Below are 21,571 nucleotides of genomic sequence, written 5' to 3'. Positions count from 1 at the left end.
GATTACAATTGAACTTGAATTTGAAAAATTTCTTCCGTTTCGGTTTGTAAAATTGCTCTATGACGGAGGCATCATTTTCGACTGCGCGCAGTCGAATTCCATCTAGTTTTTAAATACTTCAATAACTTGACAGACACTTTCAGTTTTAATGTAATTAATGTGCTGCGTGACGTACTGGACGCTGCAAACCGTACGTCACGCAGCACATTAATTACATTAAAAATTAATTAAAGAGTTGGTCAGAACTAAAACTTTCCACAAATGAACTAGCCCATAATAGCCACAGACTCATACCAAAAGATAGCCATATAAATAATTTCATCTGTTGTTATTTCTTGTTTAAAGTCTCTGAATGTCCCGTACGTCACAATCCAAATAGCTTGGACCTGCCCTACAATAGAATCACTCCATGGGTCTATTGTGCTTGAGACATCTCATTCAGTTTTATGCACTGACCTGAATAGAGAGTTCCTTATTGTGCTTATCCCTCCACTGTCCACAAATCATCTTCATCAATCTCTCCCTGTCCTCAAGAGATGGAAGAACCAGGGTCCAGACGATGTCCGGTGTGTGATGCTTCTCACCTTCCTGCAGATCATCTGATGTGAAGTACTCTCTGCTGATGTCCACCTCCACATTGATGACCTCAAAGATAAGGGTGATGTCACAGGAGGAGAAGTCGCTCACCACCAGTCGCTTCAGGTTGAAGATGGGTTGGACGTCACTGATGGCGTACTGAGGACTCTCAGGTAGCAGCTTGGAGAAGTTGGGGATCGGGTAGCACACATGATCCTCATGGCACAGTGCCACGTGTGTGTTGGTGATGATGAGTGATCTAGGGTAACGAGGTGCTGTTTCAATGGATGGTGGAACATAGTCGTTGTTGCTGACAACATCACCGACCTGGTGGAGGAGCATGTACATCAGAAGGTGGACATCGTGGAAACCATAGGAAGGACTCTTAACCTTCTCCACAACAAGGTATGTCAAGTCACTGATTGTCTCTTCGTTGGCATAGACAAACTTGACACCTGCAGGATGTTTGTATTCTGTGATGACTGCTTCCTGTCTCGCCTTCATTGCCTCCTGGTAGAGGTCGATGGGTGACCCTGGTCTCTGATCGGACTTACGAGGACTTTCTGGGTGTGGCAGAGCGAGCATCAGTTGCTGTTGAAACTTGTGTGTTTCCTTGAAGCTTCTGGTTATCAGGGTCAGGGTGTTGTCTGGTGTCTGCCCCGTCACACGTATCTTCTGGTCAAACAGACCCACCACCACCTCGTCTATGTCCCTGAGGGGAATGACATGCTGGCAGCACACTCTGTTTGCCTCCAGCTCTGAAGAACTGTGGATCACACCACTGGCGTGAGATTGCTGATCGGGTCTTCCTGATTTGAGTTTGGATTTCCGCACTGCAGAGTCACTGCATATCCGACGATGAGTCTTCCAGGATTCCCGATGACACTTCAATGTCTGATCTGAAAACACATAGAGTGCTATAGAGCTAAGCATAACACAAGACATTATCTCCTTTTTAGGAACTGCATAGGTAATCACCTTTGTCCATATCACATGGGTCAGATGTTCCGTGTCAACCCCCATTTTCGTGACATTCTCATGAAAGTATTTGATCATTTCGTTGGCAGACATCGTGGCAAGACATTGCATTGATGGAGAGAGCTTGAGACCTTTCTTTAGCCCACAGGATGATAGATGATCAATCATTGTTTGGTCATAGTCAGGGACAAAGACCAAAGAAGGAGCTCCTGGAACAATGGAAGGTGATGATATCATTTCCCCAAATTCAATATCTTGATTATCTAAGGTTCTTGACTTCATTTGAGGCAGCAGCGTTTCATATGGTTCCTCAGCTCTAGTAGATGACGACGACTCTGTCGCATCACCTACTTTGTTCTCCTCATCTGCCTCGGAGATGATGCTCACTTCTTCAACTTTAGAAGCTATCTCATTAACACATAGATCTTTACTATCATCAACATCCCATGTCTTTGTTTCTTTCTCCTCACTGGCACAACCATCAGCAGCATGGCTGATTTGCAGTTGAGGTCTGACTGGAGCTGCATCATCAGGTTCACAAGCATTTTCCACCTCCCTTTCCTTCTCCCTCGCATCACTCCTGCCTAACATTGTTTGGATGTGCCTCCAAACCTCCTCTGCTTCTGACTGGGAAGGGAACTTGTTGGAGAGCTGTACAGTTCCATCCACGATGCCTCTTAACAACTCTATCAACTCCTCCTGCTCCTCTTTGCTCATCTGACTCAGGTGTCCCTCCAGGGTAGGCCCGTTGATATCCGGAGGGGGCATGCCAGCTGCCTTGTGCCGAGGACCGTACGTGAAGAGGTTAGGTCCCTGAAAGTACATGGTGAGCTGTGAGAAGACGGTGGGTACGTCTGTGATATCTGCCTGGCTGTGTCGACTGATTTCGTCAAAGACATGATAGGCAAATGCTTTAGGACTCAACTTGATTTCCTGCACAAGGCGTGTCTTTTCTGTTGTTGAAGCAGGGTTGGGCCGTGGAGAGCGGGATCTTGATCTTGCTCTGGAAGGAAATTGAAATTTAAAAAATAATTTACCTCACTTTGAGAACATGTAAAAACTTCCTAGATGCGACTAGGTTTTAAATACAAAATAATAAATTAGCAATGACAGCAAATCTTAATTTAATTTTGGACAATCAATAAAACATGTATGTGTAAGTACAGCAATTTTACTTGTGTCTCACTTAACTTATCACAAGCTGTATTAACATGTCAGTTGTTGGGCTTTGGTTGAATGTAATGGCCTTCACATAACATAGATGAATAAAAGACAATCAGTTGATACAGACTGAAGGTCTGAAGTCTGCTTATAATTTCATTTAGAACTACATCAAGATAAAAATAGCAACTTTTACCTTTTTGTTTTATCTTTCTTTGCTCCTTTCTCCCCACTCTTCTTCTGCCCATCTTCTTTGGTTGCTATGGCAGCTGAAGCCTCTCCTTCTGCCGGATCAGACATCTCATTAAATATACTAAGCCACGCCTTACCACCTTGCCTGCGCAGAGATTCTACTTTGGCTTTGAATTCAGCACTTTCCCCTGCAAGAGAAACAAAATGAATCAACCGTTGAGACGATATGATTGCTTCCCGATGCAAAATGAAGGGGCAAAAGGGAATCGCACTGGATATAATGATTAAGGAAGAAAAAGCAGGGTAGAGAATGAGTACAAAGCAAGTAAAATGGCACTCATAGGAATAGAATATAGACAATCTATAAGTTCTTTGGGACACATTGTTCTTATCAACAGGTAGATTTTGCAAAGGTTCCAAATTATATTGTGACATTTCAAACCAAGTTAGCTGGAAACGGTCATTGTATGGAGCTTTCAGATTGCACTGAACGTTTGTACTGTACAATTCTCATATTGCTTTTTGTTTGTGCAGATCAGTGTATGTGACATGCCTGCATAGTGCATAATTATGTGTATGTTAATGAATATGGAACATACAGGCATAATCAAAATAAACAGATACATGTAAAGAGCATTAAAACAACAAAGAAATATAAACATGGAAAAAAGACAACCCAACTCTCCACAGAGAAAGATGGCATTAAAGTTTAAACAAAATTAGTGCTATTTACCGTTTAGACTAGGACCCACTGACGATGTATTAGAAGCTTGCTTTGATGCACTGGGGTCAGCTATAGCTGCCTCATGGACTACTTTCTGTGCATAAAACCAGCATTTTAAAGAAAACATTCAAAACAAAATTATGATTGGTGCATGAGTTAAAGGCGTACAAATAAATAGGTATTCTATGAAATAAAACTTGCTGAATATATAGCGAACAAAAAATGTGGCATTGAGGATATAGAAATCATGAGCCAGGAAACTACATTGAAGGACCATGTTTGAAAATGAAATGATATCAAGGGTTAAAATATATCTAATTTAAGAAGAATGATGTTGATTTAAATTGGATTAATGTCAAACTGACCAGCCCCGAAAAAAAAATCTATGAAAATTTATGAATTAATAAAAACAAATTAAAAAAAACATTTTGTTATGATGATGTTTGCTTATAATAAGTTTGAAGCCAGCTCTTCCTATGGTGCTTGAAGTCAAATAATAATGTGAAATATGTACAATTAAGATTGTGTGGTTTTTTGAGTGGCAGAGGCGTATTAAAAATAATCCAGCTTTAATAGATAAATGAGGTGTTTTTAATTCAATAAGAAAACTTATGGAAAACAAAAACAAGCCAAATATGGTCACATACACATGGTTAGTACTAAAAAGTGTTTGAAGTGTTCTGCTGTGATATATTACCTGTGGAATGCATATGAATTAGTTCCATTCTACTTGTTGTACAAATAATTTAGAAATCCAGAATTCAATATTATGGTATTCAGTAACAATCAAAGCATCAGAAGCTGTGAAACCTTTACCTTTGGTGAGTCGTGTTTTGATCCAACAAAAGGCCTGTAATCTTTAGACTTCTTGATTGCTTTCAGAATGTTGACTGTATCCTGTTATTCAAACACACAGGACAGGAGAGAGAGAGAGAGAGACAGAGAGAGAGAGAGACAGAGACAGAGAGAGAGAGACAGAGACAGAGAGAGAGAGACAGAGACAGAGACAGAGAGAAACAGAGAGAAAGAGAGAGACAGAGAGACAGACAGACAGAGGGGATGGTAAAATCAGTGCTTATCATCAGGAGAAACAGATTAAGGCCTGGAAGATTCAGGCCTCAGGTAATGTCTGTTCTGACAGCCTTATGGGACCTGTTTCACAAAGCCTTTTTTCAATGACAAATGACAAAAATCAGTGATAAATCTGTTGATAACCAATCAGAAGCAACTATTTCAGTAGCTTATAACACAAAATGTCATTTGTCACTGATGACAAGTTTTGTGAAATGCCCCCCCCCCCCCCCCCCTGGTGTGAATAGAAATCAAACATAGACACATTTCAACACAAGAAAGAAGTGGAATTCCTAGATTGAAGCTCTCCAAACTAGATTCTGGTATTGTGACAACACACAAATCATCAATATACATAATCCACAAAGTACACTTAAATTCTCCAATCTGTTTAGATTCATGTAGGGTCTGATTGCAAACCAGTTAAAAACTGGGCAGTTTAAACACCTCAAGCACTTGAAGGGGATAAACATACCTTCTCCTTCTCGGAGGCCTTGTGACCATCGAGACTCAATTCTGTGAAGCGTTCTTCAAAGAGTTCCAGGACCTTGGTTCGGTAGTCTACCACGTTGGTAACAGGGTTCCCACTCAGAAGGAGTTGCTCCAGACAAGGAAGATTGCACACATGTTGTAACTCTAACACCTGTGGGTATGGAAAGGAGGAAACCATTGGAGAAAGTGGGATAGATTGTGTAATTAAATGCTCCAGCAACGATTGCTTGACAGTCATTTCCTTCTACTAATTGAATTGCTAACTTTAACCCTGGACTCGACACTATTATATCAGATTCTACCCCTAACCCTACAACTTTGGCAAAGTAAAACTTCAAATTTGGTCCAAAGACTATCAGTTTTGACCTAAATCCTTGAGGAGTTAAACCTGGATTTTATGTTGCATCACCATCAATCCGTGTATGGTTGAAGATAATATTATTCATGTGAGTGCATACATGATAAGTCTACATCCTTTTTCCTAATTGTACTTCACCCTTTCTGTGTGTGCCTATCTCTAGATCTCTCTCTCTCTCCTTCCCCCCCCCCCCCATCCTTTCTTTCCTACTTACATGTTCTATAATATTGGACCTGACGTCCAGCTTGACCAGCGAGTAGAGTTTGGCCAGACCGTAGAGACTGAAGAGATCATTGTTGGTCAGTAGGAGAGTATGGACATTACCCAGCCTGGTGTTCATATCGTCCAGGGAGTGGAGTTGGTTGTAGGAGAGGTTGAGATGGGTCATGGCAGAGAGGTGTTGTAGGTGGCTGATGGAGCGTAGCTGGTTGTGACTCAGGTCAAGCTGCTCCACGTTGGGCAAGAGGCACTATGAATTGGACGGAGGAAACAAAAACGGTTTCGTTTGAATCCCACAGACATTAAGGAAATGAAATGTCCAACCCCATGATTTGGGACAAATGGACTTTAAACGCTGATGATTATCATGATGATCATGATAACAAATAGCTATGGCAATGAATCATGAATGAAATCAGTCTGAAGTTTTTTCAGAAAATGTATTGCATTATATGGTAAGTATTTAATACCATACTGTCATATGAATCTGTATACTTCTACATTGTAATATGTGTATGCATTTATATGTATATGATTTTTAATTGGAATTGGAAATAAATGATACTTGATACTTGAACATTGGTAATGCAAAGCCATTGATCTGAGAAGATGGCTGCTGAAATATGCATTAAAATAACTTGATGAAATGAGACCTGGGGGTGTTTCACAAAGATCCTAAGTTGAACATATATCTAAATTGGACTTAACAATTATGGAAAGCCGTTGGCATCTATGAAAATATTTGGTAAAAGTTATTTTAAAAGGCATAAAATCTTGATTTAAATCATTCATATTTTCTATTACCAAGGAGATTTCATGTTCTTGATGTAGAATTTATGAAAAGTCTAAAATACTTGAATTTTCACTTTTGAACATATTTTATTTTAAGGCTACAAATGGCTCTCCATAATGTTTAAGTCCAACTTAGAGTTAAGTTCGACTCGGGATCTTTGTGAAATACTCCCCTGTAACAGCAATATCCACTACTGCTTTCATACCCATTCACCACCACTACCACCACATTTGTAAAGATCAATAAACATTACACTTAATTTTGTAGATGATCACTTTTCACATTAAAGTACATATAATCTGTAACATCTTTATCTAACTTGATGCACCATTAAACCCTGAGAGAACAGTACATGGCACAATGCTGGACTTACTATTGACTTGTCTATATCAGTCAACTCATTGTAGCTGAAATCTACCAGCTTGATCCGACTCCATGGAGGGACAATGTCCATTACATCTTGACCACTGGAGCTGGCTAGAGATTCCCACTGAGTGAGATTGGGCAGTAAAATATCCTGAAAAAAATAATAGAACATATGATACGTATTTAGTCATCACTACAAGATAATTATTTTTTTATTAAACAAATGTACTTTCCGACAGAAATGTTTATTGATGATCAGACCTAGACAATTTGTATAATATCATCAACCAAAATAGTATGTGAAATTCAAAACAACAGAAATCATGCTGGCCCAAGCAACTGTGAAAAGGCCTCATGGCTAGAGTAAAACAAAAACATGTGCTACTCTTATCTTGCCATCAATGCTTGGTTTCTTTTGTCAAAAGGCTTACCATACACACATTGGATAATCAAAGAAATAACTGAATTTCTGGTGAACATCTCATGACAAGAATTTACAATTCCAAATATACATTTCTCTTTCCTATTACAGTTAAGTGTCACCATGTCATACACACATTTAATAAGAAATGTTACAAAACAAGCTTTTTACATAATATTTGAAGAAACTTTTCTGAACAAGTTAATGTACATACATATAATTTTGAAACAAGCAAATGAAATATGATTGAAGCTTACCTGTATTGAAGTTAAAGACTTGTGTACAGTCAAGAAATGTACATGTGTCTTTGCTTCTTCAACCCCTGATATACACCTTGCATTACAAACCTCAATCTGGTGGAAAGATAGAAACGGCCATCACAACTTTAATAAGGTTGGCAGATTACCCGTGCCAAGAAAGTTCTGTACATATGTACCTCAACCAACAACAACAAAATGAAAATCACTCTAGATCCCCCTCTATCAAAATGTAAATGATGCCCTGGAGGACAGAGATGCTAAATATTTGGGGCCCTAAGTATTTTTTTCAGCACACCCAGGAAAAAATGTTAGTGTAGATGCTAGTTTACATGGACAATACAATTACTTGGCTATACCATGATTTAAATAATTGGTCAAACCCTGAACAGGATGATATAAAGATATACGGTAAGCAAAATTTTGAACTATTACATATATATATATATAGTTACATTATTTTGAAAAATTAGAAGTACTTGTCTCACAGATTTTAACACCACATATCTATTGATAAGTTTAATAAGTGAATGATCCTGCTTTAGAAAACAAAAAAAATCTGATTCAAGCTGCATAAGTACAAACATCAAAGTCATTTGGGTCTTGAATCTCCAAAAATGTTTTTTACAAACAGTTTTCAACAAACACAAGAAATAGTATTGTAATTTTTTTATTTTTTATTTATTTATTTATTTATTTATTTATTTTTTTTTTTTTTGGGGGGGAGGTCTGGTCATTAAAACAACAGGGAAAGTACTTCAATTTTACCTTGAGATGTTTAATTGATTTGAAGTAGGAGAGGTCAAAGGGCAACTCATCAACTTTCCGAGTGCTGGACCCAAGCCTGGTAGTGGATCCAACAATCTACGGACAGAAAGAAAAAGAATTCAACTAATCATAGATACACAAATACAAAATTATCACTACAACAAATGCTAAGAAGCAATTTGGAATCGCTAAATAGAAGAACTTGGGAGGCAATCAGATACATTATTGTACACATTTTCCTTCTTCCCTCTTCATTATAGACTATTATGCATTTTTGCCCTCTGTATCCACTCTTGGTCTTACTAATTTCTCTCAAGTTTATTCCAGGTTTCGCTTTGCTTGTGATCTGTTCCCTTTCAACTTATACCTTGGAACATACATGTATATGCACTGATATTTGAGAAGAAAAAATAAATATCAACAATAAGGAGGCATGGTGGCTCAGTGGTAAAGCAGTGGTCTCGTACTCAGGAGGTCCCCAGCTCAAAATCAAGTTGATGCGCTGGTGCCCTTTGGTAAGGCATTAATCCTCATTAACTGGTCCCTCGGAGAGGATTTAAAGCCGTTGGTCCCCTAGTTACTTACTTACAAGCACACAAATACAAATCAACCATCCAATCAACCAATCATAGTTAAGTGTGTCTAAACAGGGAAAAATACATGAGGGCTTGGGGCGAATTAGCCCCCGAAATGCCAAAAAGAGCCCCCAAAATGTGCATAGAGTTCAATGCAAAACAAATTAAAGAGTGTTATTTTCATGCGAGCAAGCTTGAAAAGTAGCCCCCGAAATTTTTTAACATTTTGTTCAGTGTCTAAATAATATTAAATAGATTTACCCTGAGATATCTTAGCCTGGACATGAAATCCATGATATGGCCAATGTCACTGTGGGCATCATCCGAATCTGGATTGAAGAAACAAAGAGAAAAGGAGATGATGACATTGGCGTTAAAAATGACCGGCACTGCAGTCATGACGAGGAAGATTAATCTCTGGAAGCCCTTCTTTCAAGCTTTCTTTCAAGGATTGACTTACATTTTATAGCATAGGCATCAGAATAATTAAAAGATCTTCTTTAATCATGCTACGACATGCATATTAACATGGTAGCAGAGTCGTTTGTAGATCGTTTATTAAGATCTGAAATGGATGATTATGAGAAGCCATTATCATCAACCTTATAACGCACTCTGCAATTCTAATACTGGCTACCTATTGTTATTAGTGCTGTAACATCACGGATATCTCCAATTCCGTTTAACCGCCAGTCAAAACCGGACGGTTTTCGGTTAAACGATTGAAAAAAAAAAAAAATTTGGCCAACTCTGTCGGCAGCAAGCCAGGTCTGTGTGAAAAAGCAGGAAGGACTTTCCTTTAACCGCGAGGTGCAGTTGAAGGCGCCGATTTGTGCTTGTGAACTTGTCACAAATAATAGTAATCGTTTTTAGAAGAATGAGTAAGATCATTAATGTAAATTAAAAACAGTAAAGGACCTAGGAAAGAATCTTGTGGTACGCCTTGTGTAAAAATTGGATGAATTATTATTATAAACTACATATTGAGATCTATTACAAAGATTACTTTCAAACCAAGATGACAGACAAATTGGAGTGTTGTTCTAGTTTCGGAGTGGTGAGTCAACACACAGATTACTGAGCTGGGAGACATTGCCAGGCATAGTGCCAGGTGGAGGGGCATAAATCGAAACTTTAAAAAAAAAAAAAAAAAAAAAAAAAAATATTTAAAAAAAAAATTAAAAAAAGGGAAAACGAAAAACCTACCAATTGAAAACGGAATCCGCCATGGGCGGTCGAATACCGGACGGTTAAACGTTTGACTACAGCACTAATTGTTATCATAAACTGTCAAATGTGGTACACAGGAATCAATCAACATATAAACCTCCTACATATTATTGAGCCCAAGATGACTTGGGCTGTGTTTATAGAAAATGTGTGTTGTATTCACATCATGCTATATTCAACGAGTTGAAACAGGTTCATTATTGATGGAAAGATAAACTAAATGATGAACAGCGACATCATTGCTGCTGCTGCTGATGACTACAGATACTACAATACTGAGATGTACATAATTTATATAAAATAATTTAATCATAAAAACAGAATAGGTTTAGAGGAACTCACCACATGTAGGTAGCGGTAACTTGAGTCTTTCTGTGATAGCAAAGAGTTGCATAGGTGTCATCTCGCATACATCTTGGCTAGCCAAAATAAGATCCCCCTTCTCAAACAGCTCTGCAGCTAAAGCTTGTGAAACCCCATTGATATCCTAAAAATAATCATACAACGTACTGTCGAGTGTCAAAATAAAAAATAAAATATACTTTGCAGACGCAAAAAAATTGATATGTGTAAAAAGAGAGCTTGCCAGAAATGTGTGAACTCTGTGTTACTGTACAATGCCCTTGTAGCTCCAAACAGACAATATCACTCTATCTACTAAACATATCTGGAAGGGCAGAAATGAGAATGAAAATATTATTTGTTTTCTGTGTATGGATCAGAATGGTGTTGGTGAATTGTAACTTTTTATTGCGTGTGCCGGTAGTTTGACCAATCAGATGTCCATGCAATACATACACAACTCACAAGTCTTGGAAAGCTGACACTAGTTACAGAAAACTGGGATTTCAAATCTCAGTTAGCATCCTAGATTATTAGACTAAATTATTGAAGTGTACAATTAAAAGGCACCAGGAAAAAATAGAGCTGCACGTGATTGACACATCAAGGACTGATAGTAGATATTTTTGACAATTACTATACAGAATATGAACAGGGGGGCATTTCACAAAGCCTTTTTTCAATGACAAATGACAAAATCAGTGACAAATCTGATGATAACCAATCAGGAGCAAGGATTTCAGTAGCTTATAACAAAAACTGTCATTTGTCAATGATGACAAGTTTTGTGAAACGCCCCCCTGGTCAATCTAAATGCTTACATAGATATCAAACTCCAGGAAGAGAAGCAGCGGCTTTGGCAGCAGACGGCTGCTGCTGATGACCTTCTGCAGGTAAGCTTCCAGGTCACGCTGCCGTCTCTCGATGAAGCTCTTTGACATGTTGCCGAGGAGACGCTTGGGTGGCAGCAGGGATCTCTCCACCCTGCCCAGGGAGACGAGCTTCTCATGCAGATCATTGAACTCGCTGTAGCGATGCTGGACCGTCCACTGGCAGTCATCTACACAGACCTGGATAGTGTATACCTAAAGTAGGAAATGAAAAGCGAGATAGGTTTTAGTATATCCCTGATCAGTAATCTTAACACCTTTTTTTTTATGGGAATCTTATTTTCATATTATTATCATATATGACTATGCCCAAAATTTGAAAAATAATAAGTGCCTTTTTTATTGCATTACCAGCCATCACAAGAAATTCCATGGAAAGTCACATCAAACCATTTATTTTAGAAAGATCACTTTATATATGTATGCATTTTCAATTGCCACAATAGGGAATCATGATAACTCTGATTATTTGAAATCTCCCAACTGCTGCACAATGATTCTTACGAGCTCATTATAAACCTTCTGGTAAGTCTCATTTAGTAGATGTTCCGTACATTGCAGATCATTATGGCCATTGGGTATTAATTTTTCAACATCATCAAATTTAAACAATTTGCCTCTCAATCATGAGAATCATATCCTAACACTTCGAAAAGCTGTTACGTTAACAATAAACAGTGATGTTTATTTTTAATACAATGTATATATGACATGGCTAATGACAAAAGCCATGTCTTTGAATGTAATCTTAATCATTTCTCATTGGTAACATGTCAGGTGACTCAATGAAGAATCATGCAGAGATAGGATTTCAAATATGTGTGTGTACTGTTTAAGGAACTTTAAGCCCAACGCACACTATACAATCTGGCTACGATCCAATTTTGAAAGTATTTGCAATAGCATTTGATATAAACATTTAAACTTGTTAAGTCATAGTGACCGAGGATCTGCGTAGTCATACATGTATATGATTAGCAATGTCAAAATTTTAAGGAATTTTCAGGCTTCCTTTGAGAAGAAAAAGCTAACTCGGCTCAGAATCGAAGTGATGTCACACCATGAGTGCGATTGTCTACGATTTGAAGCTGATTTGGATTTTATTCTGACTTGAAGCAACAAAAACAGTAAATACAACAAGATTTCAATTGCTAGTATTCTTATTATTATTCAAATCATGAGGATGAAATTTCCAATTGTCTATAATTGCCATTTCTTTGAAAATCAGATCACAGGAGGATCTTATAGCGTGCGGTTGGCTTCAGGGCATGTACAGGTACGTTTAATTTTAGAGCTGTTGTTTTAGTGCATAATGCACATCTGGTTTCCTGTCATAATGTCCTTTTAAGGTCAACCGTAGGGTGAGTGAGTGAGCTCAGTTTCCTGTGAAAGAGAGGACTTCTTTTCTATGGATAAATCTTTTGGCTAAACTCCAGCAAAATATCAGCATTTCAACACTTGAACCAATTTACATAAATTCATTCCGTTTCTGTTTCTGTTTCAGTGGCGTTGGTATACTCAGGGTTAACTGTACTTTACCAACGTTTTGATTAGTATGGTCATGTACTGTGCTCTGTTTTTGTCCATTCAATAGTCAACACACTCCTAGATCCATAGCTATAAAGGCCTACATTCACAAAGGAGGTTTACATTTAACCCATGGTTTAAACCTTCATTTACATAACCCATGGTTTAAAAATTAGCGCAAAATAAGCGTACCTTGCACTGCATACGTCTAATATTGGACCTCTTGTCTGTGTTGCGCTTATTTTGTGCTAATTTTAAACTATGGGTTATGTAAATGAAGGTTGAAACCATGGGTTAAATGTAAACCTCCTTTGTGAATTCGGGCCATAGAGGTGTCAAGGTATTGTGTGGATGGATCGTGGTATAGTGGTTCATTCGCCTGACTCTCAATCCAAGGGTTGCTTGCAGGTATGAAACCCAACCTGGAACAAACATCCTTTATATGCCACTCTCCATCCAAGACAGTGTAAATTGGTACTCTGCAATTGATGGTGTAGTACAGAGATGCCAACCTTCTTCAACAAAAAAAAGTATTCTTAAGAGCAAAAAACAGTATTTTTGGACAAAAAACAGTATTTTTGAAAAAATCTCTCAACTTAACATATCGCCCAATCGAGGAGCTTAAAAAACCAAGCAGTACCACGTATACGTACCCGGATCGGAGCGCGACGTGCATACATTACATGTGGGTTGTTCGCAATGTGCGCAGTTTGGGGCCCGTATCACCATCCTGCGTGCATCGTTTTAAGATGTAGGTGCATAATACACTTACGACACAAAGCCCATGATCAGAAATTAAGAAAAACATTACTAAAAAAAAAAAAAAAAATAAATAAATAAATAAATAAAAAAAAAAAAAAAAAAAAAAAAAATTAAATTTAAAAAACGTAACAAAACATACAAAAAACATACTGCCGTATTCACAGCGAAAAAACGGAACAAATACGGCAAAAACGGAACAGTTGGCATCTCTGGAAGTACTATTAAATGCAGGGGCCCTATGAAATGACAGCATTGATGCTGATGAGGTTTCTCTTATACTATTATCACTACCATTGGTCTAGTGCAACAACGAATATTAACCATAGCTTTAGTAGACGTAAAATAACCATAAAATTAAGGTAAAATTAAACCGTAGAAAACTTGATTCAGGGTCTTTCAAAATATACTCTGCCACAAATTGGGCACTTCCAAGATGAAAATAGAGTATCAAAAGTTTGTTGTATTCATTTTAAATGCACTCTACCCTGGACCAATCCCTAGCTATTATCTAGACATCACCATTTGCAAGAAATGGGACTGAGTATGGTACAAGGTAATCCAGGTCCAGAGAATATGTTGGTATAGACTGGTAGTCGTTTTTTTCATCAAATTCAATCCTATGATAGGGAGCCGAATGTACAGGGGCGACTGTTCATCTCTTCACGACCAGGGGGGACAAAATGCGAGGGACGAGGGAACATAGCGACAAGAGAGGCAGAAGCATGACTCCCCCCCTAACAGGTTTTTGAAGTTTTGTTAACAGATTTTCTACAATATTTACTTGTACATTGTGAAGGATATTATGCAAGGAAACATTACAAAGTAGCGAACGAGCGAGAAGATGTTTGCATTTTTATTAGTCTAAACGCTGAACTCTTGGGCCCTCCAGAGCATAATGTGCTGCAGTCTTTAGTCAGTATTTGCTACACATTTTGGGGGGCACTTTTTCAAATTTTCGGTGAGGGGGGGGGGGGGATGTGTCCCCCCCCCCCAACCCACCCGGATCGCCCTGAAGGCATTACTAAGTACATTTGAATAATTTTGATCTAGTTTTCAAAAAAAAAATTAGAAAATCTATCGTCACAAAAAGTAATTGTAATTTGCATACTTGAAACCCAACTTTGAATTGTTTGATCTAGGTCTTCGTTTTTATTATTAGAATGGGATACCAAAACAAGAAGTAGAGTCTGGAGCCCTGGATTAACATTATAAATTTTTGATATCATTATTTAACTTTACTTTTATTATTTAATAGTTGCAGTAGTTGAGGCCCCCACCATAGACACATTCAAAACCAGGCATGATCGTTGCTCGAAGGAATAGTGTCATGTTATGTCTCTCAATACTCGCGCTCGTATTGTGCAGTCAAGACGCTACCTCTTATCGTGGTGTGGTGTCACCATAGTTCACGCATGACCTAACTTCGCTAACTCAAAAAAATTAGTAAGATTTCGAAAATCTGATATCACCAATGGATAGAGGATCAAAAAGTTACCTAATCACAAAATTTTCTTTGGAATTAGGTGCAAAATTGTGAAAATATTGACAATAGATCAGCAAACTTTGCAGTCATTTAAATGATTTACGTCCGTTCTGAAAAATTATCAACTTACCGATAAGGGTCTGGAAATCTACATTTTTTAGAGCAGATATATCCTCAAAATTGTAAGTAAAAATCGGTACCAACTAATTGTATGATAATGATATCTCGCCTTGTAAATTATGATATAACCTTATTTTTGATGGATCACATTCTTTGATAAATCATCTGCAAAGCCCTGTGCATGAAGTAAGGTCTTGTTGTTTTTATGACTGTTATATTTGCACGCACGCCGATCTGACATCAAATTTTTAGATCGCGATGTCTCCGGAATCCTTTGACGATAAATTTTCTAGTTGAATCGATTTGTAGTAAAAAACTTTGCCATACATTTGGTTTTTTTTTTAGATGTCCATGAACTTTGGTCACCTCTGCCTAACCGACTTGTAAAGTTGTAGACTCTACTTCTCTAGGCCTAGGCCTACCGGTATATTTTATATGAGAATGATTAAGAGAAGGAGTACAAGAAGTTCTTCAAAGTGAAGAAGATACATGTAGATCAAGACAATAGACCTTGAATTAATGGAACCTTGACTGCTGTCTCACCATTCTTCTGGTAAACTATTTGTGGTTAAATACAGCTAAGCTATGGTAAATTTTGCCTTTTTTGGCATGTTCACAGAAATGTTTTCGTAGTCTAGGGTCTAGATCTATTTAATTAATGAAGAAAATATATTTTGAGAACGTTTGCTTATTTATAATCAACTGATCAAGTCATACTGCTATTTAATAGGGGAAAGCTAGGCCCTAACAATTACATACCGTGTGTTTCTCTACTTCTGCTGTTGAAATGATGCGGATATCCCTTGTAAAGCCAGGGGTGGTATCATCTAACAGAGCGGGAGATGTCATTTTGTTCACGGGTCACTTCTGGCTGCTTCTGCTGTGTCAGTGTGTCCTTGAAGCAAGTTCAGTGAAGAAGAGCCGTCTAGGCTAACGTCTAGTATACCGTCTACAGAGCCGAGCAACTTTCTCAAACTCAAAGCAGTTCAATAAGTTCAGGTGAAGCTGTAATATGTAAGATCTAGATCTATGTCAACTTGACATTTTTATGGTCAGCTGATCGGAATTTTTTACCATTCTACACAAGTCAGTGCAGCTAGCAGTGCAGTGATTACACACCCAACTTGTTGTTACTGGTGTAATAGTGTCAACAGATGGCGCTATCGCTATACCATATATTTATGTAGGTACTCTAACCACCACTAGTGTCCCTTTATAAAAGGGACACTAAACACCACTCTGATCTGCATCTTCATGTATCAAACAACTCTGTAACTTTATTATGCCCCCCCCCCACCCAGCAAATCCCTTTATAACTTTTCTCTTATTTTTTTAAGACCTCTATTGTTTGTTCTGCTGTTATCCTTGCATATAGACACAATCCATGTCCATCCACATTTCCAAGAGACACATCAAATAGTCTGTGCATATCTCCAGAAGATTTCGATCGATCACTCTCTCACACTTGGATAAATACAAATTATCAGGGTTTTTATATAGCACCTTATCACCTCTCTCTATAAGATGTTCAAAATCAAGTCCCCATCCAGGACATATTGCATAATATAATATAATATAATATAATAATATTCCATAATACCAAGAATGGATATAGAATTAACCCCCCCCCCCCTCGAGTTGGGTCAATTTTTTATATAGGCCTACAGGGAGTTTTCAAGGTTTTGTCTCAAAAGTAGGGTTAAAAGCTAGAGCTTAACTAGATGGAATTTTGACTGCGTGCAGTCGAAAATGATGCCTCCGCCATAAAGCAATTTAAACAAGTTTGGAGTTTAAATCTCCAGTGGTTCTTGAGATATCATGATAACAATCTCAATGTATGGAATTTCATAAGTTGACCTATGTGACCCTTGACCTTTGACCTACGTGCTCCAAAATCTATTCAGATTGTCTTCCTATGGTGATACACACTATCATTAAGTTTGAAGTTTAAATCTCCAGTGGTTCTTGAGATATTATGATATGGTGATACATACTATCATTAAGTTTGAAGTGAAAATTCTCCAGTGGTTCTTGAGATATCGCGATAACGATCTCAATGTATGGAATTTCATAAGTTGACCTCTGTGACCCATGACCTTTGACCTACGTGCTCCAAAATCTAATCAGATTGTCTTCCTATGGTGATACACACTATCACTAAGTTTGAAGTTTAAATCTCCAGTGGTTCTTGAGATATCATGATAACAATCTCAATGTATGGAATTTCATAAGTTGACCTCTGTGACCCTTGACCTTTGACATACGTGCTCCAAAATCTAATCAGATCGTCTTCCTATGGTGATACATACTATCCTTAAGTTTGAAGTTTAAATCTCAAATGGTTCTTGAGATATCCCATAGGAAAGAAATGAGCCTGCCGCATACTCCCCCGGCCCCCCCACTTAGTGTTATTTAGGGTACGCATATGCGTGTTCCAACCGACCCCCCCCTTTTCAGCAAAAGTCCGGTGTGTAAAGTCAATACGGCTCGACCTTTTTCTTTTGTATACGAGCCTTTTTCCGCACCCCCCCTTTTCAGCAAAAGTCCGGTGTGTAAAGTCAATACGGCTCGACCTTTTTCTTTTGTTACGAAAAGGACATTTTGGCAACACGCATGCGGTCATTTTGAAACCTGAGTGGGGGGGCCGGGCATACTCCTGCGGCAGACTTGCCGCAGATCTGCAGCAGACCTGCCGCAGACAGTCATCTTTTTCACATGCAAATTAGTTTTGCCGCAGACTTGCTGCAGACCTGCCGCATACTCTTTCAGTATGATGAAGAGTCTGCGGCAGGTCTGCCGCAGACCTGCCGCATACTCTTTCAGTATGATAAAGAGTCTGCGGCAGGTCTGCCGCAGACTTGCCGCATACTCTTTCAGCCGCATGAAGAGTCTGCGGCAGGTCTGCCGCAGACTTGCTGCAGACCTGCCGCAGACTCTTCATCATACTGAAAGAGTATGCGGCAGGTCTGCAGCAAGTCTGCGGCAGACCTGCCGCAGACTCTTCATCATACTGAAAGAGTATGCGGCAAGTCTGCTGCAAGTCTGCGGCAGACCTGCCGCAGACTCTTCATCATACTGAAAGAGTATGCGGCAAGTCTGCGGCAAAACTAATTTGCATGTGAAAAAGATGACTGTCTGCGGCAGGTCTGCTGCAGATCTGCGGCAAGTCTGCCGCAGGAGTAGGCGGCAGGCATATAGACCTGCTGCAGACCTGCCGCATACTCTTTCATATCCAGTACGTGGCAATAAAGTATGCATGTAGAAGAACCAGTGATAAACTGATTGATACTTCATAATCGATATTGGCAATATCGATATTACCAATTAGGTAATACCAATATATATCGATATTACCAATTAGGTATATTCTATTCTCAATTGTATTAACTTCATCACATTGCATGATCATTTGAAGTGTATTCAAGAGTAACATTTAAAGTTACACAGGCTCGTACACATATATATATACTAAATATGTATATTGTTTCTTGGTTAGTAATCATAGTTTCTTGGTTAGTAATCAATATATCTATTGCTTAAACGTGAATGTAATTGTAACATGATCAGACAAAATATCGCGCTAACAAACTCATCATAAGTTGACCTCTGTGACCTGTGACCTTTGACCTACGTACTCCAAAATCTAATCAGATCGTCTTCCTATGGTGATAAATACTATTCCCGAGTCTTAAGTTTAAATCTTAAATGGTTCTTGAGATATTGTGATAACGGGACGGACGTATACAAATGACGTACGGACGTACGGACGGACGGACAACCCGAAAACATGATGCCTCCGGCACCACCTTCAGTGGCGGAGGCATAAAAATAATATTTTCCTCCTAAATGCTGAACCACCCCGGCCCTTACCATTTCGGCCCGAAAGTTGTGATAATTCAAATTTTTCAATATTTGCCACTACGCCCCTTTCAAAGGGATATAGGGTTCAGGATCCATCTAATCTCATGTATGTACATTCATTATGGGGAAACTAGCCAATTAAAAAAAAAATAATATTTTCCTCCAAAATGCTGAACCACCCCAGCCCTTACCATTTCGGCCCGAAAGTTGTGATAATTCAAATTTTTCAATATTTGCCACTACGCCCCTTTCAAAGGGATATAGGGTTCAGGATCCATCTCATCGGATGTATGTACATTCATTATGGGGAAACTAGCCAATTAAAAAAAAAAAAATATTTTCCTCCAAAATGCTGAACCACCCCAGCCCTTACCATTTCGGCCCGAAAGTTGTGATAACTCAAATTTTTCAATATTTGCCACTACGCCCCTTTCAAAGGGATGTGGGGGTCAGGATCCATCTTATTGCATGTATGTACTTTCATTATGGGGAAACTAGACAATTTAAAAAAAATAATATATTCCTCCAAAATGCTGAACCAAACCGGCCCTTACCATTTCGGCCCGAAAGTTGAGATAACTCAAATTTTTCAATATTTGCCACTACACCCCTTTCAAAGGGATGTGGGGGTCAGGATCCATCTAATGGCATGTATATACATTTATTGTGGGGAAACTAGCCTATTCAAAAAATATAATTTTTTCCTCCAAAATGCTGAACCACCCCGGCCCTTACAATTTCGGCCCGAAGTTGTGATAATTCAAATTTTTACAATATTTGCCCAACGCCCCTTTCAAAGGGATAGGGTTAAGGATCCATCTAATCGCATCATTATGGGGAAACTAGCCAATTAAAAAAAAATAATATTTTCCTCCAAAATGCTGAACCACCCCAGCCCTTACCATTTCGGCCCGAAACTTGTGATAATTCAAATATTTACAATATTTGCCCCACGCCCCTTTCAAAGGGATATAGGGTTCAGGATCCATCTAATCGCATGTATGTACAATCAGTATGGGGAAACTAGCCTATTCAAAAAATTTAATATTTTCCTCCAAAATGCTGAACCACACCGGCCCTTACCATTTCGGCCCGAAAGTTGTGATAATTCAAATTTTTCAATATTTGCCACTACGCCCCTTTCAAAGGGATGTGGGGGTCAGGATCCATCTAATGGCATGTTTATACATTCATTGTGGGGAAACTAGCCTATTCAAAAAATATAATATTTTCCTCAAAAATGCTGAACCACCCCGGCCCTTACAATTTCGGCCCGAAAGTTGTGATAATTCAAATTTTTACAATATTTGCCACTACGCCCCTTTCAAAGGGATAGGTTAAGGATCCATCTAATCTCATGTATGTACATTCATTATGGGGAAACTAGCCAATTAAAAAAAAAAAATATTTTCCTCCAAAATGCTGAACCACCCCGGCCCTTACAATTTCGGCCCGAAAGTTGTGATAATTCAAATTTTTACAATATTTGCCCCACGCCCCTTTCAAAGGGATATAGGGTTCAGGATCCATCTAATCTCATGTATGTACATTCATTATGGGGAAACTAGCCAATTAAAAAAATTAATATTTTCCTCCAAAATACTGAACCACCCCGGCCCTTACAATTTCGGCCCGAAAGTTGTGATAATTCAAATTTTTACAATATTTGCCCCACGCCCCTTTCAAAGGGATATAGGGTTCAGGATCCATCTAATCTCATGTATGTACATTCATTATGGGGAAACTAGCCAATTAAAAAAAAAAATATTTTCCTCCAAAATACTGAACCACCCCGGCCCTTACAATTTCGGCCCGAAAGTTGTGATAATTCAAATTTTTACAATATTTGCCCCACGCCCCTTTCAAAGGGATATAGGGTTCAGGATACATGTAATCTCATGTATGTACATTCATTATGGGGAAACTAGCCAATTAAAAAAAAAAATATTTTCCTCCAAAATGCTGAACCACCCCGGCCCTTACCATTTTGGCACGAAAGTTGTGATAATTCAAATTTTTCAATACTTGCCACTGCGCCCCTTTCAAAGGGATATAGGGTTCAGGATCCATCTTATCGCATGTATGTACTTTCATGATGGGGAAACTAGCCAATTAAAAAAAAAATATATTTTCCTCCAAAATGCTGAACCACCCCGGTCCTTACAACTTCGGCCCGAAAAAATGTGATAATTCAAATTTTTACAATATTTGCCCCTACCCCCCTGTCAAAGGGATATGGGGGTCAGGATCCATCTAATGGCATATATATACATTCATTGTGGTGAAACTAGCCTATTCAAAAAATATAATATTTTCCTCCAAAATGCTGAACCACCCCGGCCCTTACAATTTCGGCCCGAAAGTTGTGATAATTCAAATTTTTCAATATTTGCCACTACGCCCCT

At 38.5% G+C, this 21,571-nt stretch overlaps 1 protein-coding gene across 1 annotated transcript; it reads right to left on the bottom strand.

The window, feature by feature from the left end:
* Positions 1 to 317: 317 nt before the first annotated feature.
* On the bottom strand, positions 318 to 16,493 carry LOC586359 (nischarin). The gene is made up of 13 exons (XM_030972121.1): positions 16,065 to 16,493; positions 11,345 to 11,608; positions 10,524 to 10,668; positions 9,213 to 9,280; positions 8,377 to 8,472; positions 7,609 to 7,704; positions 6,938 to 7,081; positions 5,767 to 6,021; positions 5,178 to 5,345; positions 4,448 to 4,528; positions 3,641 to 3,725; positions 2,912 to 3,095; positions 318 to 2,557 (listed from the first exon to the last, which is right to left on the bottom strand). Exons 1-13 carry the CDS (start codon positions 16,152 to 16,154, stop codon positions 445 to 447), a joined length of 3,789 nt encoding a protein of 1,262 aa, XP_030827981.1. The 5' UTR covers positions 16,155 to 16,493; the 3' UTR covers positions 318 to 444.
* Between the last annotated feature and the right edge of the window lie 5,078 nt (positions 16,494 to 21,571).

Source organism: Strongylocentrotus purpuratus, unplaced genomic scaffold (genome assembly GCF_000002235.5).
Source record: "Strongylocentrotus purpuratus isolate Spur 01 unplaced genomic scaffold, Spur_5.0 spur5_scaffold_6, whole genome shotgun sequence".
In the NCBI taxonomy this organism is placed as follows: domain Eukaryota; kingdom Metazoa; phylum Echinodermata; class Echinoidea; order Camarodonta; family Strongylocentrotidae; genus Strongylocentrotus; species Strongylocentrotus purpuratus.
The sequence above is the reverse complement of the archived record's forward strand: the minus strand, read 5'-3'. Positions and strand labels throughout refer to the sequence as shown.